Source organism: Symphalangus syndactylus, chromosome X, assembly GCF_028878055.3.
Source record: "Symphalangus syndactylus isolate Jambi chromosome X, NHGRI_mSymSyn1-v2.1_pri, whole genome shotgun sequence".
In the NCBI taxonomy this organism is placed as follows: Eukaryota; Metazoa; Chordata; class Mammalia; order Primates; family Hylobatidae; genus Symphalangus; species Symphalangus syndactylus.
The window spans coordinates 77,216,448-77,244,410 of record NC_072447.2 but is presented as its reverse complement, the minus strand read 5'-3'; the positions used below and the strand labels follow the sequence as shown (position 1 = coordinate 77,244,410).

General features: G+C 50.7%; 1 protein-coding gene across 1 annotated transcript; it reads right to left on the bottom strand.

Moving 5' to 3' along the window:
- Nucleotides 1–27,559, bottom strand: NALF2 (NALCN channel auxiliary factor 2). Its single transcript, XM_055267221.2, has 3 exons — nucleotides 25,733–27,559; nucleotides 3,346–3,517; nucleotides 1–2,939 (listed from the first exon to the last, which is right to left on the bottom strand). Exons 1-3 carry the CDS (start codon nucleotides 26,591–26,593, stop codon nucleotides 2,554–2,556), a joined length of 1,419 nt encoding a protein of 472 aa, XP_055123196.1. The 5' UTR covers nucleotides 26,594–27,559; the 3' UTR covers nucleotides 1–2,553.
- Between the last annotated feature and the right edge of the window lie 404 nt (nucleotides 27,560–27,963).

Sequence of the window (27,963 nt, the reverse complement as noted above, 5' to 3'; positions counted from 1 at the left end):
GAGGGTTATCATCAAGTCTTACCATTTATTTCTTTATGGGGTTAAACAAGAGCAGAGAGGCCTCTGCCCCACAATGCAACAAAACAGAAAGCAGTACACATACAGAGACTCTCACCGAAACACGGAGGTAGGGTAAGAGGGAGGGCAGAGACAACTGAATCATAGCTGGGTAAGGGAGGAAGGGATGGGGGACTACTAGGAAACCAGTTTGGAGACTCAGTCATAGGAACTAGTGCAAGAAAGTCCTACTCATGAAGCACAGTGTAGAAAATGGCATAAGAAAGCTGCCCGGCTCTGCTGCCTGTGATGGAGGGCAGGCGCAGCCGGAGAGGTGGTGGAAGATTAGGGTGGTGGGGTGGATGAGGGCAGTCAAATGACTTTGAGGTGGAGTGAGGTGCCCCTTTCCCCTGCCACTGGGCAAGGCCTTGGGCTGGTCTGAGCCAGGGGTCTCCTGGGCACTTGGTGAGGGGGAAGAGAGGATGGGAGTCTCCAAGGGTCCATTCCCTGGGGCCATATGGTTCCCCTTTACTTCCCAGTCCCTTTTCCCCTCCTGAGGATGCAGGAGTTAGAAGGCTGTACCTAGGGTCTCTCTGGAGCCCAAGCAGCTGCCCCTTTACTTATACATAAGCATGTCTGGAAAGGAGCCAGCACCTCTTCCCCTCCCCAGCTGAAAAGAGCACTCTAGGGATGGGGTATGTGACCAGGCCCGAAGTGCTGAGGGCCAAATAGGGGAGTGTGTAGGCAGGGCACAGGGGTAGGGTTGGGGGATAGGCTGTAATAAATGAGAAAACTGGCAGGGAAGGACTCCCCAGTCTCATGCAATCAGTCTGGGACCCAGCTGAGGCCCATGAATGATTCCTTCTCCATTCATCCCTAAGCTGACCAAGGGCAGCCCTCCCTTCCCCATCCGCTTCTTGGTTTCACTCTCACGCAGCTGCAGTCCCGCCCCTCCCATTCACTCACTAGCATCGCATCCCAGGACACAGGACCTGCTGGCACTAAAGGTTCCCTGGCCTGTCCCAGCTATACAGCCCTGGCTCCCTTTCCTGTCAATTCGTATCAGCATTCAAATGTCCCAGGCAATATGAGATCCCCCCTACTCCCCACCCCCACACAGCAGAACAGAGAAAGGCTAATGGCCCCCAGGGGCTCTCAATGCCTCTTCTCTTGTCCAGTCCTCTAGCCTGACTCAAGTTTCTCAGCCAAGATATGACAGCACATTATCTTTAGTCAAACGGTCTTCTTGTCAGTCCCTGGACTTTCTCTTGCAAGAGGCCGGGGTGACTGGAGCAGAAGACCCTGCTACAGGGTGAAGAGGAGTCTGGGTGTTTCACAATTGGGACAGTAACCCATGGAGTCAGGGATGGAAAGGTGTGAATACTCTTTGGTAGGCTGGGGACGGGGACAGGGTGGGGATAGGGGAGGCTCATCTCTGGAGAGCTCTGGGGCAATGCCACCAGGTTCTCCTTCATGGAGGCCTGGGCTAGGACAAGATAAGGGAGTATGAGGACCTGGGCCAGGCCTGACCCACTTGGGCTTAAGTCCCTCCTCCCCATGGAGATCGGAAATGGAAATGTCTTTGGCCCCAAGGCCAAGATCTCCAGGGCAAGAGTGGCCCTTGGGAGTATGTGCACCTTCTGTAAGATATGGTCCTTCAGACAGCGGCAGTCTAACCATGTGCCTGCAGCCTTTTGTTTTGAGGCCCAGCAACTCAGTTCCTGTGCTCCTTCCCCAGAGGGCTCCTGATGAAATTCTCACTGATTTGGGGAGCAGTTCTCGAGCCTACCTCAACATTTATCACCCATCTCCCCAAAGCTGGGTGGCAGTAGCCTATTCGGCCATGTCTTCAAGCCATCTGTCCACATTTCTCCTCTCCTCTCCCCCTTCCCTATCTCCACTCTTTCACCATTCATTCTGTATCCCTTTCCTGCCCCTCATTGCCTAGGGTGGTGGGGCACAGCTTAACTGGGGCCCCGACCTAGCTGCAACTGTGTGCACCTCATCTCCCAACCTGGTGCTTCACATGTGATGGTCCCAGGTGGGGCAAGGTGTGCTGAAGTGGCAGGAGGGCCATTGCACTGTCTGCCGTCGCCTGTAGGGATATGGGCAGGAGGGAATTAAGGATCTTGGCAACAAAAGGAATGTGGAGTGGGGGAAAGAGCTTCTCCCCTCTGTGCCCCCCAACATTCCCTGCAGGGCCAAGGCTGGGTGAGCAGCCTCCTTCCCCGGGGTCAGGGCTTTTGGCAGGGGTGGGCATATCCAGCCCCCACTTCCTCCCTTTTTTTGCTAAGCCCCATAGCTGGGGGCTTGGGAGGGGTCACCTGCCGCTCCTGCCTTTTTCTCCCGGATGAGTTTTGCAGCTGCCTGAGGCCCTCTGGCCATTCTGTTGGAGCTGCTTTTGGGGTGGGGGTAGGTTGGGGGGGATGTGTCGTTCCCCCATTTCCCCCGCCCCCACCTTATCCTACACCTCCCATGGGAGGAGCCCCCTCCCCCCCACCTGGGGGAGCTGGAGCTGATGTCAGTGTGGTGGAGGTCTGTCCTCCCTCCCTACTGTCACTCTTCCCGTGTCAGGCCCTCCTCTAGGGCAGGCAGTGTCTCCAGCCCCAATCCCCCACCACCCTGGTTGCTGGAGAAGGACACCACGGTATGGAGGAGCATGAGAACAAGGACGCAGAGCCGGATCCTGCTAGGGCTGAGGCGGGAGCTCCCAGAGACCGGCAGCAGGGCGGGCTTGTTGCTGACGCGGCCTGGGGGATCATGACGGGGGTGGTAGTGATGGTACTGTTGGTGGTAGTGGTGGAAATAGGAGTGGTGGAATTGCTGGTGGTGGGTTTTGGGGGCCTCAGACTCCTTGAACTTCTTCTTCTTCGCCTCACAGGAGACCCACTGCACGTCACAGCACTTGGTTTCCGGACGCTTTGGTGAAGTATCCAGCAACCCTGCCAATGGATAAGGAAGGTGTGGTGGGGTGCTCGGGGAGCTGATAGCTATGCCTTACCTAGGGAGCAAGTTTTCAGAGCTGGGGCTGCTCAAGTAGCCTCATCTAAGGCTCCCTCCCCACAGCCCTCAACACTTGCCCTTTCTGAGCCCTTCTTTCCTGGGGACCCCAGCCAGTTTCTTCGGGATGACTCCCTGGGTATGTTCTGGGCAGAGAAAGACACTCTGGTCTTCTTCCCTATTCCACTTGGCCCTATCCCAACCTGGGCACGTCACTGCCCATTCATCCAGCCACTGGCCTTCTTCTCACCTGACTCTCCTGTTGTTCTCCCTGCTCCCAACTCCTCTGACCTGATGCCTGTCCTGGGCCCCTGGCCTCCTCCCTCTTCCCCAGTGCCCTGCCTTTACCTGTACAGATAAAGCCAGGGAGCCCTCCGTACACCATTTCCTCATTGTCGGGGAGTATAAAGGGGCACCGGGTCTGCACCTCCAGGCAGTATTGCTTGCAGGGCACCCAGCGCTGGCATTCCTGCTGGGTCACGCTGAAGTATTCTGAGCACAGCCAGGCCTTGTAGACAGCCTGTGGGGAGAGGAAAGAGCATCAGCCCATGTGTCAGCCCCTTCCCACCTCAGAGGAGAGGGATGGGGGGACTTACTTGCGGTCTCTCAAGGGGGCCTCACCAACCTAACCCCAAGATCCAGGGGGTAGAGAGGAAGAAGGGCTTGGATCAAGGCCACTGCATCTTACCTAAGATCTCCCATCTCATAGCCCAAGCACCCCAGTCTGCAGTCATCCAAGACTCAAAATTTGTGTGTTGGCAAAGATCACAAAATTACTGGAAGGTCAGAACTGGAAGGAGCCTTGCCAATCATTCCATGCAACCCTGTCATTTTACACTTGGTCCAAGGAAGTCTCTGACTTGTCTGAGACTACCTATATATAATGAGGCAAATGTCAGTTCTATTCAATTCAGCAAACATTTCTTTGGCTGATGGTATTGAGTTTCTAAATTCAAGAAGGAGAAAGAATAATCCTTGTTCTACCTCATTAGGGTGTTGTATGGATGAAATAATATGGCACACATGAAAATGTTTTGTAAACTCTGAAGTGTAATGTAAATGTGAGGGGTTACTTTTTTTTTTTTTTTTTTTTTTGAGACGGAGTCTCGCTCTGTCGCCCAGGCTGGAGTGCAGTGGCGCGATCTCGGCTCACTGCAAGCTCCGCCTCCCGGGTTCACGCCATTCTCCTGCCTCAGCCTCTCCGAGTAGCTGGGACTACAGGCGCCCGCCACCACGCCCGGCTAATTTTTTTGCATTTTTTTTTTGTTTTAGTAGAGACGGGGTTTCACCGTGGTCTCGATCTCCTGACCTCGTGATCCACCCGCCTCGGCCTCCCAAAGTGCTGGGATTACAAGCGTGAGCCACCGCGCCCGGCCGTGAGGGGTTACTTTTAATAATAATTTTAAAAAACCAGGAACCTGCCTTACCAGGCACCACATGTGCCTTTGAGCTCTACTTCACCCATGCTCTGCCCTATTGGCTTCTGCTCTGGCATGGAGCAGACATCACACACACTGCTACATTTCATTTAGAACCTCTGCTTTGCAGTTTCACTTCACGGGTATGCTTCCTGTCCCTCATCTAGTCCACTCCTACCAGGCACTGGGTCCTAGCTAAGAAAGATTCCCTGCTCCACAGTCTTTGGTTATCATCAAGCCCAGGGTTTCTTAACAGTGATACTACTGACATTATGGGTCAGATAATTCTTTGCTGTGGGGGCTGTCCTGTACACTGCAGGATATTGCACAGCATCTCTGGCCTCTACCCATTACACAGTAGTAGCATTCTTTCCCCTCACGTCTTGTGAAAACCAAAAAAAAAAAAAAGTCTCCAGCCATTGTCAAATGTCCTCCTGGGGTAGGGGTATTGTCTCCAGTTGTGAACCACTGATCTAGGTCCTTGCTCCTCAAAGTGTGGACCTGGACCAGCAGCATCACCATCACCTAGGAGCTTGTGAGAGATGCAGAATCTCAGGCTCCACCCCTGATCTGCCAAGTCAGCATCTGCATTTTAACAGATGCCCAGATGGCTCTCATGCACCTTGCCTGTTCCTGTCTTGCCACCCACATCCAGTCCTGTATCTTTAGGGGTGCTTTCTAGGTTCATTGTTGTTCCTCACAGCAATGGTTCTCAGACTTCAGTGTGCCTCAGAGCCCCCTGAAGCATTTGTTAAATATGCAGATGTCTCCCTCTGTTTCAGCTTCAAGAGGACGGAGGTGGGCTCAGAATCTGCATTTCTGAGCCAGGTCCAGGTCACTGTGCCACAGGAGGCTCTTCTACCATATTCTGAGCGACATGGTTTCAGAAGCACTGTCAGTTTCTTATACTTACTTTAAACATTTTCACTAAACTACAAATAACTGCTGTGAACATGGACTTTGGCAATGCAATCCCACACTGGCCTTTTCCAAAGCAGGGGGGTACTAGTGGGTGATGGGGTAGGTTGTGTTGCTAACCAGTCCCCCAAAGAGCAAAGCATTGCTTGGGACTTCGGTATCTCACAGGCATCTCAAATTTAACATGTTATAAACTTTAAAATGTAGATCTTATTTTTTTAATCCCCAATCCACTGTCTTCCTCAAGTCTTGACCATTTCAGTGAGTGCCATGAAACCTAGATGTCAGCCTTCATTTCTGTTTCTCTGTATCCCCACATCTAGTCCATCAGCAAGGCATGCCAACTGTAGCTCCACATCTATGCCTCTGGGCAGGCCATCATCATCTCTCACCTGGATGACAGTCTCCCATCTGGCCTCTCCACCTGCACCCTTGCTCTTTCCAATCCACTGTTCACACAGGAGGAAGAGTAATCTCAAAACGCAATTGACTCATGTTACTCCTTTGCTCCAAACCCTTTGATGCATTTAGAATTAAGCTTCTGACCACAGACTTCTAGCCCTCGTATAAGTTTGTTCCTGTCTCTCTCCAACTTCATTTTCTTTCTTTTCCTTGAACATGCCCTACTTGTTCCCACCTCAGGGCCTTGGCACATGCTGTTCTTTTGGCCTGGAATGCTCTTCCCCCTACTCTTGACATGTCTGGGTCATTCTCATTTTTCAGGTCTCAGTTTAAATGTCCTCTCCTCAGAGAGGATCTCCCTTACCCCTCTCACCAAAGGATGCTGCCCTCATTATTCTCTTTTCCTTGTTTCTTCACCACAAGTATTACTTTCTCTGCACTCGTTTTGTTCCTGTCAGCCCCACTAAAATGTGAGTTGCGCATAAGTAGACATGGGTTTGCTTTATTAACCGTTGTGTACTCGGCACAATATACACTTTAAAAAATCTGTTGAATGAATGAACAGGGCAAGTAAATGAGGACATGTCCCTACGCTCATGAAAATTCCAGTTTCATGGGTAGACACATCTAACTTGAATCTATGGCATATGATCTATAGAAAGGAGAGTTCAAACCATGGACCACCGGAGGGAAGCAAGTGGAGAAGCAGGGAAAGATTTCAGTGGTGGGAGAACAGTTGAGCTTGGACTCAAATCAGGATGTTAGATGTGGCAGGTAGAGATGGGGTAAATGGGCATATTCCAGGCTGAGACGATAGCTTAAGCAAAGATATGTTGGCAGACAAATCCATGGTGTGTTAAGAGAACAGAATGGTTTTGTATGAATGGAATGAAAAGGGCATTGGTGATCTCTTGTTCATGGACATTTATTTCCATGTTTTCACTATTATGAACAACGCTCCAGTGACTATCTTTATACACACATCTCTCACACACTTGTGTTAAATTTTATTTATATAGATTCCTAAATATGAAATTACTGGGCTAAAAGAGTATGTGAAAAGGAATGGGAAAAGAGTGAAAGGAGGGTAAAAAAACAGGTGAAAATAGGAGGCAGGGTAAGAGAGCTGGAGCGTTAAAAGAGGGCAGAAGAGAGGGGTGTGAGACAGTGGTAGTTGGGGTTAAGGGGTGGAAGACAGGAGGTGTATAGGAAAGAGAGGGTAAGGGATGGTAGGGATAGTGGGGGTAGGAAACAACGGGGTTGGGGAGAAAGAGCCAGGGAATTAGAGGTGGAGGGTGTAAGGGAGGTGAAGGGTTAAGAGCGGGGTGAGGGTGAAAGAAGCTGAAAGGTAGGGACATAAGAGAGGGTGAGATAGGGGTAAGCGGGGCTGTTAAGAGGAAGCGGTAAGAAAGAGGGAGTAAGAAAGACGGGTAAGAACAAGCAGGGGGTGAATAAGATGGAATTAAGAGTGGCTAAGAGAGATGGGGGTGTAAGAAAGCAAAGGTAAGAGAGAGGAATAAGAGACCACAAGAAGGGGAGGAGAAAGAAACAGAAGTAAGGCAGGAAAGAACATGAAATTACAAGAACTAAGGGTCCCAGTACCTTAGAGACTTCCCTCCATCTTTTGAGCCCCAGAGTGCCAAGATGAGTCTCTGTCCACAGGCTCTGCCCCCACGTCTGTAGCCTGGACCCAGAGCCTGCCTCACCCTCACCTCAAAATGTGTGCAATCGGCCCCCTCCCAACCCTGCATCCATCAGTGTGACTCAGAGGTCCCTGTGGAATTCTTTCTGGGCTCTTCTAGTTCAATGTTCCAGCTCCTAGGTGAGGAGGCCCCAGTGGAGTTCCTGCCCTCCTCCCAGGCAACTGCAATTAGCCCAGTAACAGGCTATGGTGGCTGGGCGCCCCCCTCATCTGCTCCTGGAGGGAGGAAAGGAGGGAGCCAGCCAGGGTAGGTTGGGGAAGGGGGAGGGGTGGCCTGACATTGGGAGTGTGGCCTTTCTCCTTAATTAGACGACCTCCCCACTCAGTCCCCACACCCCCAGCCAGAGTCACCATGACAACAAGTGGGTGAGCAGATTGCTTGGGGAGGACACCAGGCCTGTGGGTGGCAAGGCAGGAACAGGCAAGGAGCTAATGAGGGGAATGGAGGAAGAAGAGTGATGTGGGGCTCAGAGGTAATCCAATTCCTCAGTCCCACAGCCGGCCAGCGGACGGAGGCCATTGCTATCCCTCATGCCTCAGAGGTAGCCTGGGGTCCTTCTCAGGTGAAAGATCTGGCTCTCAGTGTTTGTTACAGCTTGGGCAACAAGCCTGCCTTAGACTCTGCAGCCCTGTTTCTTAGATGGACCTAGGTAGCTTGCCCTGTCTCATTAGTGTTAGGGCTGAGCCAGGGGTTGACAGGGGGAGGTTGTTTGGGCATTCACAGGTTCCTGGGCGCTTGTCTACAAGGATGGAGGAAAGCCAGGAGGGCCCGGCTTAGGAGAGTTGTGGGGCTTGGTGGAGGCAAGGGATGCAGGGAAAGGGAAGAAACGTCTCAGAACAAGATAACAGTCAGTTCTGGGTGAACCATGGAGCTCTTTTGTTCTCCAGGATCTCAACTCTGGTTGCATATCACAATCACTCAAAGAGCTTCCAAAAAATACTCCTGTCTTGGGCTGGATGCGGTGGCTCATGCTGGTAATCCCAGCACTTTGGGAGGCTGAAGCTGGTGGATTGCTTGAGTCCAGGAGTTCTAGACCAGCCTGGACAACATGGTGAAACCCTGTCTCTACATAAAAACATAGCTGGGCGTGGTGGTGCACACCTTGGATCCCACCTATTTAGGACGCTGACGTGGGAGGGTCACCTTTGCCCAGGAGGAGGAGGTTGCAGTGAGCTGAGATCACACCATTGCACTCCAACCTGGGCAACAGAGTGAGACCCTGTCTAAAAAAAAAAAAAAAAAAAAAAACTCCTGTCTGGCTCACATCACATCCAGACCAACTAAGTCAGAATCCTTGTGGGTGGAGCCTACACATCTGTAGTTTTTCAGAATACCTCAGGCAATTTTAGTATGCAGCCACGGTTGAGAACCATCGGTTTGGGAGGAAATGGAAACCTGGTTTCCCACCTCCAACTCCAGGGTTCTTCCTACTGAACAATCCTACCAGCAACAGTGAATTCAAAATTTGAGAGGCAGGACACAAGGCGTGGGGAGGGGAGGAGAGCTGAGGAGAACCAGGCCTGCTCTGGCATGTTAGGCTCTTCAAACTCTAGCCCTGGCATAAAAGGCTTTCCAATTATGTCCTGTCCTCAGAGCTTAACCATCCTGAACCCTTGAGATGGCAGCGGGGGATGGGTGGGGCGGGAAGCATTGACCTGGCAGTGCCCTCCTTTCCCCACCTCAGTAGGGCCACTGTTGGGCTCAATCAAGTTCTGGCTGCTACAGCCCAGTTGCTATGGGAACTGGGAGGGGAAGGAAGCAGGGAATAACTAGAGGGAACACCAATTAACCCAAAAAGGAAGCTGCGAAGGCTGTCCCATCCCTCCTCCCAGCTGGGCTGCAGAGCACTCCTGAAATGGGAGGGGCAAGATGAGAGGTGTCACCACTCCTCCTGGGCTCTGCAGTTGCCAATGTAGGCAGGACCCAGAGAGCCTTACCCTCCAGCTCTGGGGCTTGCAGCCCTGGCCAGGGCATCATCATCCCTACTGTCCTCTAGAAAGAAGACTTTTACATCCCAAAGCCAGGACTCAGGGCCAGAAAGTTTAGAAAGCGGAGGCCATCCCGAGTTCCTTGGTTCTGGGGCTGAAAAGCCCTCCAGGGAGGAGAGCTTTAGTTCTTGCCAACCAGGAAGTAAGCAGTTTCCTTCTTGGATTCTAACTTGCTTCCATCCCTGGGGCCTGTTTCCCCATCCAAATCCTCCCTATAGGCCTTCTCTCCAGGGCTGCTTGTCTTCCTAATGTACCCCTGGGGCCCTTGGCCAGCAGCTGGAGCTGCAGCCGCAGAGCCTGTGGAGGCAAAGCAGCAATGTGAGCTACACATGGGGATGAAATCCACTGTCCACAGACACCACGGTACACTCCGCTCCCAGATTTTACCCATAAGGAAACTGAGACCCAAAGAAGAGGGTTGGCTTAGCCAAGTCAGAGGCATGCAAGAAATCAACTATAAGCCATGATTAGAAGGGAGGCAACCTGACTGCTAACCTGATGCCTCTTTGTACTGCATCCATCAGCACACAGAGAAGTGTGTGAGGGACCCCCTCGGGCAGGGTCTGAAAAGAGCCAAGTGTTCCTAGTCCCGACTCTGGGCTTTCAAAAGTTGGATCAGAAGAGGGTTAGGTCAAAATCAGTCTCCTCAACCAGAGGAAGGAGATCATGGACATAACTCTGGGGACAGTAGTTCACTGGAATTGGTAGAATCAGACTGGGATTAGACGTATTAAAGGGCAAATCCAGGTGGATGATAGGGCTCTACTTAAGTGGCAGTAAAAATAAGCAACAGCTGTCCTGCTTCTCAAACTGAGCAGTCATGAGTCAAAGTGGCATGGCCTGAAGGAAAGGCAGGGGAGATGGCCGGAGAGGAGGGTGAGAACCTAGAGCCAGCACAGTTCCAGAAAGCTCTCCCACCACCACGCCTCTTGGGCCATCTGCTCAAAGGCCAGTGGCTGGATGGGCCCAGCCTGGACAGGGTTGGTCCAGTGGAGAAACAGTGTCCCTAATGTAGGAGCAGCTCTGAAGGGGCCTAGATAATCCATGTCAATCAGGGGAGCAGAGGAGTCAGGTTCATGACTGTTCCAGAATAGGAGGGACCATGAGAACCATCACAACACTGCCCTATCTGCTGTTGGAAGTTCCACTCCAACATCACTGCCAAGTGCTTATCCAGTTTCTGATTGTAAGCCTTGTCACAGGGGGTCATGCTGTCCTAGGGCAGCCCATATCTTCAGATAACTCTAGCAGTTACAGAAGTTCTTCCTTCTTTTGAACTAATTCCTCCTTGTGGCTTCACTCACAGCTCTTACTAGCTCTTCTGGTGCCATATGGAACAGCTACCTTCCTGTCCCCCGTGCCAACCCTGCAGGTATTTTTAGACTTCTCTGAGTCTGTTTTTCTCATTATTTGTCCATGCAAACATTTCTTGAACATCTTCTGAGTGCCTGGCACTGTACTGGGAACTACAGATAATAGAGATGAGTAAGACAAGATTCCTGTCTTCATGGAGCAGGGGAGACAACTATATGAATCAATCATTTTAAGTCACTGTGATAGGTAGCACAGACAGTCCCCAACTTATGATGGCTCAACTTACACTTTTTCAATTTTACCAAAGTGAGAAAGCAATATATATTCAGTGGAAATGATACTTCAAGTACCCATACAACCGTTCTTTCACTTTCAGTACAGTATTCAATTAATTACATGACATATTCAACACTTTATTATAAAATACACTTTGTGTTGGATGATTTTGCCTAATTGTAGGCTAATGTAAGTGTTCTGAGCACGTTTGAGGTAGGCTAGGCTAAGCTATGACGTTTGGTAGGTTAGGTGTATTAAATGCATTTTCAACTTACAATATTCTCAACTTACAATGGGCTTATCAAGTTGTAACCCCATTGTAAGTCAAGAAGCACTGTATCTCCTTGGTACAGTAGTAGCATTAAGAGAGGAGTGATCAGCTGTGTTTTGAGGGCTGAAGGACAGGAAAACATCTCCATGTGGGAGAGGGTTGAGTTAGGGATTGAAAAAAAAATGAGTAGAAGGTAACTAGATGGAATATAGAAAGAATAAGTGCACTTCAAGCAAAGAAATGAGCAGGCATAAAGGCCTGCAAGTGTGAAATAGTGCTGAGTTTAGAGACTGTAGGTAGTTCAGCATAGTTAGAGGGCGCAAAGTGGGACACCATGGGAGATGAGGTTGCAGAGGAAGGCCATGGCCATGGTTATGATATGCTCTGGAAGCTGACAAGGAGCTGGGCTTCATCCTATAGGCAATGGAGGGCCTTTAACAGGTTTCAAATAATTGCCTACTTAAAGATCGCTTGCCACTCCCATGACTAACTTTTCGGACTTCTGTCTGAAAGTGTGGATGATGGAGTATAGGCATCAAGACTGGAGGCACAGAGATCAGTTATGAGACAATTCCAACAGTCTGAGTGAGAGGTTTTGAGGGCCTCGACTAAGGCAACAGTGGCAGAATTGAGAAATAGGGAGGAGGGGGTGGATGTGAGAAGAGATGTTAAAGAGGTAGAATCAGCAGGATTACTTAAGGATGTGGGGAATGAGAGAGAGGGAGAGATCCAGGATGATGACCAAGCTTCTGGGTTGGGTAGCTGGATGAATAGTTTCATTTATTAAGGCAGGGAAAACAGGAGGCATAGAGTTGGGGGTGGAGACGATAAATTCAGTTTGAAGCCATGTTGACTTTGAGGTATATGTGAGTCAGCCAGGTGGAAATGCTGCGGAGGCAGTTGGACACAGTGGTCAGCTCAGAAGGAGGGTCTGCATAAAGGCTTGGAAGCCATCAGGGGTTAGGGACTTAGTCATCAGGAACACAGTAGGACTACACTTTCCCACACCTTCTGAAGTTAGGCACGGCCATATGACTTGCTTTGGTCAATGAAGTGTGAGTTGAGGTGACATGAGTCACTTGTAGGGAGAAGCTTTAAGAGCAAATGTATGGTGTGCCACATTCTCCTCCCTCTGATGCTGACTGTGGAAGCAGTGTTATGTTGGATCCTCTACCATCCTGGGTCTTTGGCGACTATCATGAGCAGATGTTCCCTGACGACCTGTTTCAGACACGTATCATGAGAAAGAAGTAACCATTTGTTGTGCTAAACCTCAGATATTTGGGGGTTGTTTGTTAACAGAGCATAACCTAGCTCACCCTGGCTGCTTCAGCAATCGTGGAAGCCTATAAAGTGGATGGCATTGCCTAGGGATCAACAGTAGATCCCTAGAAAAACTAACATTTAAGGGGCAGATGGAGGAAAAGAATCAGATGAAGATGGAAGAGTGGCTCAAGAGATTGGAGGAGAAACAGAAGAGAGGCATTCTGCCAATTAAGGGAGGAGAGAATTTCAAAGAATACGGAGTGGCCAGCAGATACCGATTTAGATGGGAACACACTGGTTTGGGGAATTAAGAGGCAGTCTCATTATGGTGAGAGCAGTTTCAGTGGAGCAGTGGGGGCAGAAACCAGCCTGTAGAAAATTGAAAAGGAAATGTGAGGGAATAAAATTGAAGATAGCTATGTGTAGACTACTCTTTCAAGAAGCCAAACATCCCCAATTTTTTTTTTCAACTATTTCAAAAGATGTGGTTTCCAGTCCTCTCTTAGCCTGGTTGTTCACATTCAGATGAGTCCCTGTATTTCCATGTCCTTTGCAACTACACACAATCCCTGGATAGGATTTATCAACACAAAGTGAAGTAGAGGAATCAGCCCTCCTGTCCTAGAAACTTTTTGTTAATGCAGCCTAAGATCACATTTCCTCTTTGGGGGAATGTATCACATTCTGGTAACTCATGGGAAACGAAGAAGAGGAGGCCTGCCTGAGTGTGGGACCAAAGGGACAGCCTAGATCAAAGTCTTAACACAGAGCCTTCTGGCAAGACATTTCTATAAATTATACACTCATGAGACTGTAGATTCACCAAGGATAGATTGTATCTTACTCATCTGTCCACTGTCCTCAGGGCCTCACATGGAGCTGGGTATGCAAGTGGAGGAGGTATACACACGGAGGTACTTGACAAATACTTGAAAACCAAACCTCTAGCAACTAGAGCAAGGTGGAGAGCTCCAAGAAAAAAAGTGAAAATAATGGGTTATTAAAGTATTTGTGTGAGATTTTATAGTTCTGATAAAGAAATTGGGAATGTATCAGCAAAAAATGAGAAAACTAAGCAAACAGAAAACAAGAGGCAATTATTAACGCCATGCAAACAAGATGACCAAGGAAGGAAATATAATCACAGTATTCTACATAACTCAGCTGTGAACAATATTTATAATTCTAGTAATATAAACATGGAATATTGTTAAAACCAGAAATTTTGACTTGCCAATATTGAATGTATGAGGAGAGGGGAAGCATGTGTGTATGTTAAGTGCTACTGGGAGTAAAAGAGCTAAATCTTCCTCTAATCACATTTTAAAAGTCAACAGATATTTAAAAGAGAAAAATTTGGAAATAGAATATTGACATGGCATTTAGAAATGTGGAGGTAAATATCAGAAGAAAACAGCTACGAAAGTTGGAAGTATTTAATTCTGAAGAGTGAGGCTCAGGGGTGGAGTAGAGGGCTACTGTTTTAATGATAAGCATTGAGATCTATATATGTCATTTAACAGATATTTTATATATAGAATTTAAAAGCTTTATAAGCTACAAGGATACATATAAATGAGATATATACACACAGGTGTATATATGTATATGTGTGAATATCTATCTATACATGTGTGTATACACAAATATTTAAAACAGAAAAAACAAGAAATAGCAATATTAGCATACCATTTAGAAATATTGAGGTAAATATCAGAAGAAACAGTCAAGAGTGTCTGAAGTGTTTGACTCTGAAGAGTGAGGCTTGGGGTGTGTGTGTGTGTGTGTGTATACACATATATACGTGTGTGTGTATATATATATAGCTTGTACATGCCTTTTACAATTATGAAAATACAGTACTTTGATAAAGTGAATTTTAAATAAAAACAAACTGCTTTGCAGCCAAGAACCTCAAAAACAACAAAAGAAAATCTCCAAGACCTGACCTGACCAACCTTGCCAGACTCAGCCCACGCTGCCCTGCTGCAGAGCCCCAGGCCCTGCACTGCCCTGCCCTGGATCATCTACTCCATCACCACTGTCTGGACCACGGTAAATTTATCAGGACAACAGAGCTAATGAGGGGTCCCATAGCCACACAGAGGACTAAGATGAGAGGAGGGGAGCTTTGGGAGCTTCTGTGCACAATGGTTGTGCAGATTACCACAGGAATGGTGCCAGTTTGACAGTGACAGCCACAGGTTCCCTTGAGCTGCACACACTTCCCCTTCCCAGGCACACTTGTTTGCCACATACAGCTATACCTGGGCCCAGGCCCAGGAAGCAATCTCCAGCCTTCTCCAGGGATCACCAAAGACAGATCCTTACCTCCTCCTCCAAATTCTGTGCCTTGCCAGAAAGATGAGAGGCTGGAGAGAACAGAGATGTGATCAAAGATGACTGTCAGCTGTGCTTGGTCTTTGGCGATGAGGTAAATCAAGGGCTTTGGAGTCTTTCCATCTCCCTCTCTGCCTCTTTCCTCCCCCATCTAAGTATATCCTTGTGCCTTCCCTCACTAGAATCCCTCTACTTGCCTTCTGGCTCCTCATCCCCTACCCTAGATACTTCACCTCCTGCTCACAAATTACCTTTCCCTATTCCCAAGTATCCCACCCCAGTGTTGTCAACCTCAATTAGATATTAAGCAGTCATTTGGATTAAACACACCTAATTAAGGAGAGAATAATAATAGCTACCATTTATTAAGTGCTTACTATATGCCAGGCTCTGTTCTAATCACCTGACCCAGACATTTATTAACTCACTGAGATCTCACAACCATCCCTTGAGGCAGAGACAGATCTTTACAGATGAGGACAGGGAGGACCAAAGAGTTTATATAACTTGTCCAAGGTCCACTGCCAATAATAATAATAACAATGGGGGCTAGCATGTCTTGAGCACTTTCCATCTCGCAGGCACTGTGCTCTTAAGAGATTAGCATGCTTCATGTTATTTAAGGCTCATAATGACCCTATTTTTTAGTTCCAAAGGTGAATAGTCACCACCTGTAGGGAGACAGGGACTCAGCCACTAACTTTCTGGTGACTGTGAGAAAGGCACTTTTCCTTCCTGGGCCTCAATTTGGATCCAAGAAGTTGATGCCTAGGGAGTAATCAAATACAGTGGGAAGACAGGGTCAAACATCTTTAAACTCAAACAGTCATGCAGTCCAAACCCTAGGTTTGCTCATACTGGTTATAAAACCTCAGGCAAGTTACTGGACTTCCCTGATCCACACTTTCCTCATCTGTAAAATGGAGATAATAAAAGTATCTACCCTTACTTTTCTGTAAATGATGCCTGTTAAGCAACTAGCACAAAGCTTTACCGATAGTATAATTACACCAGCAAAGACTGGGTGGTACCATTGTCTGCTGCCATTCAAATCCCTGGATTTGACCTGGGTTCAAATCCCAGCTCCAACTCTTACTAGCTGGATGACCTTAAGCTAGCCATTTAACCTCTCTGAGCCAGGCTTCTCCTCTGCAAAATGGGAATAATATCATGTACTTCATAAGGCAGATGCAAGAATTAAGTAAGATAAAGGACACAAAGTGTGTGGAATAGTTCTCTTCCTTTCCATTCCCTCCTTTCAGCTCTATGGTGCAAATAAGAAATGAAAAAAATCTGCCACAAATGTGATTAGAAAAAGGTTAATATCATTAATACATACAAAAAAGCACATACAAGTCAGTAAGGAAAACACAAAACATGAAAAGATAATTCACAAAGCAGGCAAGACAAATGGCCTATAAACAAGAAAAACAAATGTCTGACCTAACGAATGCAAATGAAAAGCCAATGCTGTACCATTTTTCAACTACCAAATTAGTAAAGCTTTAAAGATGTGATAGCCAATACTGGAAAAGTGTGCTGCATTAGTCTCACACTTTTGGTGAGGGTATAAACTAGAATAACCCAGTAATTTGAAAGAAAGTTGGTAATGTATGTCAAGAGCCTCAAAAAGGTTAATACTCTTTGATTCTGTACGTCTAGCTCTGAAACTTCATCTTGCAGAATTAATGTCTATGCTCCCATTTGTATGCAAAAGGAAAGAAAAAGTCATTTTGTGTGTAGACGTTTATGTAAGCCTGGACAGAGGGGCAGGAGAACACACTACATATTGTTAACATCAGGGACCTCAGGCAGTGGGATTGGGAGGGGAGCTAATAGGAGGATCATTAATGTTTTCTTTATAAACCGCTGTATTGTTAATTTGGTACAAAGAGCATGCATTATTTTGTGATTTTAAAAACTCAGCAAAGTAGAGAAATAAGAAAAAATGACTGAGATAGCATTTATTAGTAAAAAAGAATCGTTCTGAAACAGATTTATGAACAAAGAATATCATCACAGTATTATTTATAATAGCAAAATGTTGGAAGTAACATGATGTTTATGAATATTTAATTACATGAAGAGATGGTGTAACAAGTTTAAAAGAGCAGGGTAAAAAACACTATGATTTCAACTATGTAAAAACATATAGTCACACATATCAAGGTGGCTATTATCGAAAACACTTCAGAAAATAACAAATGTTGACAAGGATGTGGAGAAATTGGAATTCTTGCGTATTGCTGTTATGTATGTAAAATGGTGCAGAATGTATAACATAAAATGTAATATAATGTAAAATGGTACAGCCATTGTGGAAAACAGGATGGCAGTTCCTCAAAAAGTTAAACATAGAATTGCCATATGATCTGGCAATTCTACTCCTAGGTATTAATATAAACCCAAAAGAAATGAAAGCAGGGACTCCAAGGATACCTGTACACCAATGTTCATAGCAGCATTATTTATAATAGCCAGAAAGTGGAAATAATCCAAACACCCACCAACAAATGAATGGATAAACAAAATGTGGCATAGATATACAATGGACTATTACTCAGCCATAAAAAGGAATGAAGTACTGATGCATACTGCAACATGGATGAACCTTGAACACTAAATGTTCATGCTAAATGAAATAAGCTGGACGCAAAAGGACAAATAGTGTATGACTCCACTTATATGAAGTACCCACTCAAATTCCTAGAGACAGAAAGTAGAATAATGCTTACCAGGGGCTGGAAGGAGGGAAGAATGGGGAGTTATTTTTTTTTTTAATTTTTTTATTTTTTGAGACAGAGTCTCACTCTGTCACCCAGGCTGGAGTGCAGTGACGCAATCTCGGCTCACGGCAACCTCCACCTCCCGGGTTCAAGTGATTCTCCTGTCTCACTCCACTGAGTAGCTGGGATTACAGGTATGCACCGCCATGCCTGGCTAAGTTTTGTATTTTTAGTAGAGCTGGGGTTTTGCCATGTTGGCCAGGCTGGTCTCGAACTCCTGACCTCAGGTGATCTGCTCAGCTCGACCTCCAAAAGTGCTGGGATTACAGGTGTGAGCCACCGCGCCCGGCTGGGAGTTCTTGTTTAATAGGCACAGAGTTTCTGTTTGGGAGGATGAAAACGTTTTAGAAATGGATAGTGGTGATAACTGTACAATACTGCAAATGTGCTTAATTCCACTGAATTGTACACTTAAAAATGGTTGAAATGGTCAATTTTATGTTATGCATATTTTACCATGGAAAAAAAAAGACTAAGTGCTCTGGGACTTTTTTCCTTTTATACTTCTACTTTCCAAAATTTCTCAAAGACCTTTTTGGTTAACTGGAAAAAAAGATATTATTATAAGATTCTGAGACTATAATAATTCTAAGAGATTAACTTGGTTGAAAGTTTTAATGAGTTCAACACTAAACAGACAAGCTCACCTTTCACAGATCAGCCAGGTAGCCATGCTATCTTCTTAAAACCAAATAAGACAGGGAACATTGGTAACACGCACCACCACCAAATGCCCCTCTTCTGGCAGAACTTGGTGGGTTGGCACTTCCTTCAATCCCCAAGAAAACCTAGGTGTTCAAGTTTAGGTGCTCACCAAAACCCTTGCACGGGAACTGGGCATCCAAAGCCCAGGCCAGGTCTCAGCGGACTCTGGGACAACAAAGTCTTACTGCAGTCGTTTTCCCTTCCAGCTCTACCACCATGTGCGAGGATATGGAGAAACTGCACATGTTGAGGTGCAGTGGATGTGGAGGCCAGGGTCTCAGGTCTGCATTAGGCCTGCTTAGGGACTAACTTAGGTTAATGTTCTGCACCTTCTCCCCTGCTGCTCTGCTTGATCCCTCCAGCAGATTGGGGCTGAGAATATAACAGAGATACCTTCCCTCCAGGAAAGAGGAGCCCAGGTCCTCCCGTCTCCTTTGCAGTTCCTTCCTTGCGCCCTTTCTCTTGTTGCTATTCCAGGAAGGTAACAGTGATTGTCACTGGGTCCAAGGACAAGAGACTGGGACATTGAACAAAGAGGATGTTGGTGGGTCCTCATTTTGGATCTGGGCCATTCCAGAGGACCTCTAAGCTGCCAATAGGCTCTGTGGGGCCTCCCTTCCAGTCGGCCCAGCTTCTCAGCCCAGCCTCTCAGTAGCCAGCTGGGCACTACCTCTGACAGTTGGAGGAGATTATTAGCATTTTCTTCATGCATCTGTGCACTGGAGAAAGAACAGACAGACCTAGGTTTGTATGCCAGTCCTTTTGCTATGTGGCCTGGGTAGGTCATTTCACCTCACCGAGCCTCAGTTGTCTCATGTGTAAAATGGGAATCATGATAGTGCCTGCCTGCTAGGATGACTGCCAGGATTAAATGAGTTCATGAACATATATAAAGCCCCTGGCATCTCCTAGGCACTCAAAGGCTCGCAATTTTCTTCTTTCCTTCCCCTTTCTTAGCCCTTTCGTCTTTGCAGCCAGCTGTCCTCATCTTTTGGTGCATAGACTTGTGGCTCAGGTTCCAGCTCCTTTCTCTAGAATGCATTCGAGCAGGAGCTTTGGCCCTGGCAGTCCCTGTCACTCCGTAGTAACTCCTTCCCTCTCCAGAGCCAGCTGCAGCTCGCCTAGTGCCCTTGCCCTCCTCTCCAAGCACCTATCTGGCTAACAGTATCAAAAATTCAGGCTTTACTGAGCCCACTTTTATGCCCAGGGAGAAAAGGCTGGTCCAGCATCCTCGGCCTCTTGCACACACTCTGGTCTGTGTGCCTGTAATCACACAAAATGCAAACGTACCCATTCCCCAGAGACCTACCAGGCCAGCATCGGAGAATGGTGCTTGTAGGGGTCCAGATTTGTCCAGACCCCCAGAAGCAGGGGCCACCCCTGGCTTTCAGCTAACACTGGCAGCTGGAATCCACATGTGGCTGAGAAATGAGCTGGGGAGGGCAGGTTTGATGCCCAGTCTGTATGGGCACACAGAAGGCAAACAGCCTCAGAGGGTGGGGGCACAGAAGAACTGCCCCAAAGGAGAAGTTTTTCTAGGGCACACTCCCGCCCCTGAGTCTGAGGTTCAGCCTATGTCCCTACCCACATGTAAAAAAGTAAGTGTACCCTTTCCTTAGGGTACTGACATATCCAGAGGGGACCAGCATGCATCCACATGGCTTAGAAGCACCCTCTCATGCTTACAAAGTGTTGGGAGATTCTTGACCCTCCTTTGATCTTGGTTCCAGCCACTGTCTTCCCTTTCCTCACTCCCACCTTCACCATGTTCAGCAGACTCTTCCTGCCAGACCATGGTATTGGGTGGGAGACTGTTAGGCTCCCTTTCTCCACCTAACTCCCCCAACCCCCACCTTCAGGAGATACCAGTGTATCCTTCCTGGAGGTTCCCGTTGCTATGGTGACTGTAGTAGTCAGGCACCAGCCTGCGGGAAGGATGGGAAGTAGCCATGAAGAAGACTGGGGGATGTGTGGCTGTATGAATGTGTGTCTGTGTGTGCATGCACACATGTACATGTCTACCCTGAATGGTAAGGAGAGAAGGGAAGTGGGAGAAAGAGAGCAGAGAGGGAGAGGGGGAGGCAGGAGGAAAGAGGGTGGAAGAGAGGACCAGAAGATGAAAGAGAGCAAGAAAAAGGATGGGGAGAAGGGAGGTAAAGTGTGAGTGGGGTGTGAGTGATGCAAGGCCCAAGGGGCATGCAGGCCAGAAGAGGGTGTGGGATCTTGGAATAAAGGTTTGGGAGGGGTGTCAGGTGGGAGATGGGAATGGGGGAGTAATGTGGAATGTGAGGGGCTGACTGTTGAGAGGAAAGAGGTGGGGAGTGAGGTCCAGAATTGAGGTGGAAGGGGGTGGAGATAACTGTCAGGAGGGGCAGGGGTTGGAGGGCTGTAGGTAGAGGGAGTAAGGTGTGGGTGTGGCTTGGGAAGAGTGTAGGGTGATAATTAGAAGATTGGGAAGGTTGTAGGGTCATTGGAAAGTGGATAGGCATGTTGGGTGTGAGCTAACATGTGGGAAGAACATGGGGGTTGGAGTGGGGGCAGGTCAGGGTGGGAGTGACCACTTTCCCACTCCCAGTCTTAATTCACTGTGTGCTATTCCAGGAAGGTAACAGTGATTGTCACTGGGTCCAAGGACAAGAGACTGGGACACTGAACAAAGGATGTTGGTGGGTCCTCACTTGTCCTCGCTATAAACATTGCCTCCTCTCTGTCCCTGCTCCAGGATTCCTGGTTCCTGCTCCTTCCCAGAACCCCATGCTCACATTCCTTGGTGATGAGATGAGCTTCTGTGGATCTGGAGGCCCCTCCCCAAGGGCAGGCTTTGTCATGGCTCCCAGGAGGCTGTTTATTGACAGCCTGCCCCTTCCTCTACCCCCAAACAGGGACCAGGGTACCTCTCTGGCTCTAAGAGCCCTGGGTCAGGGAGGCTGCCTGTGGGGCACTGCTTCCTGACTGCAAGCCTGTGTGATGATAACAGACACCACTGGCCAACTTGGGGCTCCTGTCCTTTACTCAGTGCCCTGAGCTCCCTGCTCTCAGCACCCCTCATACCCAGTGTTAGCAAGGAGTCCTGCTTGGCAGGAAAGCTGTGGCAGGTGGGAGGAGAGAGGAAGGCAGTGAGGCAGAAACAGCTGCCAGCCGGAGTGGAGGAAGAGCAGGGCCCCAGCGGGTACGGGCAGAAGGCAAGGCGTTGGCTCTGGCAGCCCCCCACCCCCTCTCTTTGTGTGGGTGTTAGGACCAACCTCCTTCCCCAGCCCTCCCCATCCAGTGCTGCTGTTCAAGGAGCAAGCTTTGCTCACAGGCCTAAAATCCAGGCTGAAATATACCTCAAAGGTCACCTGGTCCAACTCTGCTCATAATCTGGTGTTAGAGTTGCCTCCATGGCATTTTCCCCAAGGGTCCACCTGCATCGGGCCAGACACTTGCTGGGAGTTGGAGCTCACTTCCTCCTAAGGCAGTCTGTTCCTTTTTTGAAAGGAAGAAACTGAACAACTCTGATATGGCAGGTCTAGGTACTGTAAAGACTCTTCTCATTAATAATGACCTCACAAAACTGTTACGATGAATTAGCCCCATTTTACAAGTGAGAAAAGTGAGGCTCAGAGAGTTGGCGTCCTTAGCTCAAGGTTACACAGGTAATAAATAAAAGAATTAGGTTTTAGCCTAGAACTTTCTAACTATAAAAGCCCTTTGGGGCCACACAGGTCATGCTTCTTCATTTATACCATGTCAACTATTCTGAGGTGTGAAGACAGACAGCATATCTGCCTGAGTCGCCTCTTCTCCAGGTGAAACACCTCCTTCAACTCTCTCCAGAAGAACATGGGTTCCTGCCTCCTCCTCAGCCCAGTGTGAGACCCAAAATCAAACACACTGTCTGCCAGGTGGGTTGGGTCAGTCTGGAGTAGAGCAGAACTATCACATCCTTCCCTGGCACTCATCTTTACTAATGCAACCCTATGGCTGGTGAGAGAGCTAAGAACTGCCCCTCCCTTGGGCCTCTATTTCCTCTCAGATCAACAGCTATGAGAGAAGAAGCCAAGATTTTGCCCCCATCTCCATCACTCCCCCTAGTCTGAATGTTCTGAAGAGAGAGTAGGAAAGAGACAGAGGTGGGGGAAGAGGCAATCAGAAAGGCAGGAGTGTGGCAGAACTGGGAGGATGGAGAGCCATGGGGGAGTGAGGTGGTTGTCCAGTAACCCTAGCTAGGGCCAAGAGAGTGGGGTGGGGGTTGGAGGAAACAGGGCTTGTGGGGATGCACAGGAAGCTAAGAGAGAGGTGAGGAATGACCCTGGGAGTTGGGAGAGGCCAGGGCGGGGAAGGGCATTGGCCTGCGTAAGTTAACATTGCCCTGCTGTGTGAGAGGAAGTCAGTCGCACATTAAGGAAATGTTGCAGCTGGTACTAAATTGGGAGGTGTCACAGGCAGCAGCGAGGACAGGTATGACTCGTGGGGCCCTGTGTGGCCTGAAACGGGGGCAGATATTGCAAAAGCAGAGAACAGGGTTTCTGGGGCCACCCAGGGAACAGCTAACTGATGCACTCAGGACAGGGTCCCGGGGACAGAGGGTCACCTGGCTCTGGAACAGAGGTTCCCAGCTTGGTTTCTAGAAGTAAGAAAGCCTCTTCATCTTGGCCTGGGGCTGTGGTCTCTCCACTCGGGAGAAGCTCTGAGGGTGGGGCATCATCTCCCAGGGATCCCATTTGGGGTGGGGCCCAGACAGGAGGGCTTGGAGCCCAGAAACGGGGTTTGGGAATGGCAAGTAAGGCCTGCCAGGGAGGTGGGGTGACGGGCTGAGGAGAGAGGAGCCTACAGTCCAAGTAGGGTAGCAGGGCTGTCTTTTCCCTTAGTGCCCATCATACAGCTGGATTGGAGAGCCAGGTGGGTCTGGCCTCAGTTGAGGGAGAAAGCATTGGACAAGGGTGGGAAAGGCAGGAAGAGAGCTGTGGAGCTGGCACTGCCCTTCTGCCGGCACAGCAGGCAGCCAGAGAGCAGGAGGAGTTCGCTGGTTTGCTGGAGAGAGACAGACAAGAAGACAAAGGAGAGGAGGGAGGGCCATCAGGAACTTGATGTGAGGCCAGGGCAAAAGCACGAGCTTAGCACTAAAACACGTGGGCTGGAGTCCTGGCACTCCTGCTCATTAGCTGAGTGACCTTAGGGCAAACCGTGTGATCCCCTTGCACCTGAGTTTCCTCATCTGTAAAATGGGAGTAATGGTGCTAGTATCACCAGCCTCCTTGATCTCATAACATACACAAGAGGGGCGGAAAAACCTTAAGCATTAATGTCAGATGTTATATTCTTATTACAAAATACATTTGCACCTTCTTCCCACCAAAGACCCAGGATGTGGGCAGAGCAAGGATGATGATCCCTGTTTTGCAAATGAGGAAATGAAAGCTTACAGAAGTGAAGTGACTTGCCCAAGGTCATACCACTAACAAGAAGTAGAGGTGATAAGGCCTCCTGAATTGGAGAGATCAGATGTATTTCTCCTATGTCACACTGCTTGGTAAAAACAATCAACATGAGAGATTTGTATTTAGTTCAGGTCCAGACAGAAATCGGAGTCAACTACAACACGGAGAAAACCCCATGGGGAAGTTGTGGCATGCCTCTCATTCATACTGGTGATTGAGGAAAACAAACAAACAAACAAACAAAAACAGGGCCATGGGGTTGAAGGGAGGGCCACAAAAAACAGACATCCTTGATTCCATCTGCTTGTGGACCCTGTCTCTCTGCTCCCACTGAGTGTATGTGTCCGTGGCTGACATCGAGGGTATGTGTTTCTGTAAGACAAAATGTGTCCTTCTTCATGTGACAGTACCTCTGCCTGCGTGTCTCTGATACCATGGGGAGATGTGCGTGTGTGTGACACGGCATCTGCTTCTAATGACACTGTTTGTGGGTGTGACGACCTCTCTGCATGCCTATGTGACTTTGCCCGGGGTGGTGGTGATGGTGTATGGCAGTGTGTGTGTGTGTCTATCTGTCTGTACACCTTTAAGAAGTGGAATATCTCATTTGGTAGTGTGAGTGAGGCAGTGAGTCAGCTGAGGCTGAGGGAGGCGGGAGGGAGACTGCTAGGTTACGAGAGCAGGAAAAAGGAGAAGGAGAAAGTGAAGTCAGGAGCGAGGAACTACCCTTTTCCTTCCCAACCCTCTGCCCCAATCCCTAGGGAACCCGCTAAAAGCATGGAAGCCCTGCAGAAGTCCACAAGGGCCATGCTGGATGGAAAAGGGCACTTTCTGCCCCTCCCCAAAGTCTTGGAGGGACACGAGCTAGGCTAGAAAGCAACTGTCTCACTCTCCAGCTCTTGGCCCCAGCTGGAGGATGTGTGAGGCCACCACCCCTCCCGGTCTCCTTGTCATTTGACCCTTTGACCTTGCTGTTCTCTTTCCTCCCAAAGGCAGGTCACCTGGCCAGGCTGGGCGAGCAGGGCAGTAGCATCAAATCCCAAATGTTTGCAGACCTCACCCACCTAACTGTCCAGAGCAACCCCGCCGAGGGTCAAGAAGTTTCTTAACACTCAGCTCTTCCCTAGGCAGGCCCGTCTGCAGCTGCCTCACCTCTCCTCTGGATACCTATCCCCAGCAGCTAGAAAGCCAGTGTTCCCTCCACTGTCACCATGGGGTGCTGGGAAGGCACTGGGAGTTTTGTATGAGAATGCACCAACCTTCAGTGGCCTTCCCACCAGTCGCTGTTCCCTGTTCCCAGCTCCTTCCTTTGTCAGGAGAGAAGAGCCTGCAGGTGACTTCCTTGGGAGAAGACAGGCAGCCCCTGGGCTCGACCTGCCTCGGCTCTGGCCAGTCACCTCAGGTCACATAAGGTCAAGAGTGTGGTGTGCCCCACCACCAGGAGTGCTCCTCCTCTCACCCACTGGCAGAAGCCAAAGGGTGAGGGTTTGGTTGCCAAATATTCTTTCTCCCATCTTTGGCCTTCCCCCTGCACCAGCCAGTCCCAGGACGTTCAATTCCAGCCTCTGAAAGGAGAGGGGCATGGCTGGCTGAGGATGGAGGCTGGGGGGAGCACAATCCCTCCCGCCACCTCATTGTCAGCCCGGGCCCCGTGGCCCCTCCCCCCTCATGAGGGGGCAGGGCGCCAGGAAGCCCCAGGCCTAAGGTGCCCAAACCCGGAATTAATAGAAGTTAGCCAGGTGGTTACCTGGCCTGAATCCCTGAGGCCCCTTCACTAGGGAGGGTCCCAGGGTGGCACTGGTAGTGCTGCACTGGGCACGGTGGGAGTGGTGAGGTGGGTAGAAACGGAGACTTCCTTTTTTCTCCCGGTCCCACTGCCGCCGCTGCTGCCCAGGGCGGCTGCTGTGGCTGCGGAAGCCAGTCCTTACCTTACAGCCTTTCGTGCAGGACCGGATTGAGTACTCTTCCGCCTGTAAGTATTTATGCAGCACGAGGTCGAACTCGTCATATTTTTCCTGAGCGTGTCGGTCCAGCCGCTGGTACGCCTCGATACAGTTGCTACACGCCTCCCAGGCCCCGGAGCCGGGGCTGGCCACCACGGCCAGCAGGTCCCCCAGCAGCGTGTCCAGGCTACAGTCCAGGCTGTCGGGGCGGTCCATGCCCAGCAGCAAGTCCCAGACCGTGTAGGTGTCGCAAAAGGAGAGAGTGAAGTTCCGAAAGTGGCCTTTGAGCAAGTTTTTTTTGGCGGAGGGGAACTCGGCCGGGGCACGGGAAGGGGAGTCAGGGGGCCGCAGAGGGGGGGCCGGGGTAGTCGGTTCGAAAAGTCTCTGCAAAGATTGCAATTTGGTGCAAGCTGCGTCCAGCCCCGTGGGCTCTGGGACGCCGCCGCAGACCGGCCGAGAGCCGGCGGCGGGGGCGACTTTGGTCAGGTTGCTGTATCTGGGGCCGCAGGTGCCCGGGGGCGCGCTGGTCTCGCCGGGCGGCGGCGGCGGCAGCGGCAGCACCGCGCGAGGAGGCACCGGCTGCCTCTCCTGGCCGGCCCCCCAGGGCGGCCGCATAGCGCTGCTCAGCTCCCTGGCCCGGGGCCGGGCCCCCGCGCACAGCCACAGATGGTCAGCGAGCAGCACGGTGAAGAAGAGCAGGGACGCCAGGGACAGTCGCCATCGCTGCGCCCGCTCGGAGTCGGCGCAAGGTTTGTCGCTCGGCCTGGGAGCCCAGCAGCAGCAGCAGCAGCAGATAGTCAGCGCGGCGGCGTCTTTCCCGGGCCACATCCAAGCGCCCCTGAACATATTTCGGTGGGTCCGGGCTGGAGGGAATAGGCAGGCGCGAGGCCGGACGGCCGTCTCCGGCGGGCGGGCTGCGCGCCGCTCTGCGCTCCTTGGCGCCGTCCAGGCTCTACCTCGGGGGCTGCATGGTGAGGCAGGCCGGCCGACCCGGTGCCCCGCTCAGGCCGGAGTCGCGGGGCGCTCTGGTGCCGTCTCCGCGCCGCTCCCGCGCTCCGTCGCTCTCAGCCCGGGCGCCGCCGCCCGGCCCGCTAGGCGCTGCCCGGCGTCCCTGCTGGGGGCGGTGCGGGGCACTGGGGCGGTGGCGGCTGCGGCGGCGGGGCCGCACTCCTCATAGTGTCGGGCCCCTCAGCTGCCCTCGGCTCCGTGCCACTTCACTCCCCGCCGGCGGCCGCCCGGCTCGCACTCCAAACCGGCCGTCTCGGTTCGGCGCAGCTCTGCGCCCCTCAGCGCCGCCGTGCGGGCCCCGCCGCCGCGCTCCGCTCCACTCCCCTCGCCCCGCGCCGCGCCGCTCCGCTCCGCTCCCGCCCGTCCGCCCGCTGCCCGCTCCACGCCGCTCCCTGCCTCGCTCGCGCCCTCCTAGGCCGGCCGGCCGGTCCGCTGCCGGGCCCTTCGGGCTTCGTTCGCGCTCCGGGTGTTCGCCGGGGCCAGTCCCGGGCGGGCTCTGCTCCGGCTCCGCACCCGCTGCTCCTGGAGTTCCGGCTCGGGCGGGCCACCTGGCTCCCGGCAGCGCCACAGGCGCCGGACGCAGACACCGGGCTTTACTTAGTGCGCCTCTCGCTTCCGCCTCTCGTTCGCACCGCTGTGGCGGCAGCCCAGCGGCACGGCCCCGTGGCTCCCGCTGGCCATGCCCCCTCAGTCTGTCGCCATCTTCCGCTGTGCGGAGAACACCTTGAGAGCCCCTGTGCAAGTGTGTTTGGCGGGGAGCAGGGCGGAGAAAGAGGCACGGAGAGGAGGAGGGAGCGGGACTGGTGCCCCGACTGCGCCTGCGCCTCAGGACTCCCCCCACCCCACCCCGCCCCAGCCCCCGCCGGCCGCAGCCGGTGCTGTTTGGGGATGTTTCCAGTCCACCCCCAACTCCATTCACTTCAGCGCCTCCGTTCATCCGCCCGCTGCCCGCGTGCACATGCCACACGCTGAGTCCCAGGCCCCGGCGCTCCCCCTCCCCCACTAACCCGGGCGCCCGCCTTCCTCTCCATGGCCTTCCCTCACTCCCCCGAGGGCTAGGGGACTTCTGAGGGTGATTCTTGGAGGCAAGGGGCAGGAGGCATCTCGTAGCTGCTTGCTGCCTCTCTGGGTCGCCTCCGCCGTCCCCGTGACTGGAAGACGCTCGAGCCGGCTGTGGATCGGACCAGTCCAGTGTCCCTAACTCCACC

Coding starts and splice junctions, on each gene's coding strand:
- NALF2 (XM_055267221.2), bottom strand. CDS start 26,593: ATGTTCAGGGGCGCTTGGATGTGGCCCGGGAAAGACGCCGCCGCGCTG. Junction 3,518..25,732: donor CCTGCACGAAAGGCTGTAAG/GTAAGGACTGGC, acceptor CTCTCCCCACAG/GCTGTCTACAAGGCCTGGCT. Junction 2,940..3,345: donor CCCTGGCTTTATCTGTACAG/GTAAAGGCAGGG, acceptor ATCCATTGGCAG/GGTTGCTGGATACTTCACCA.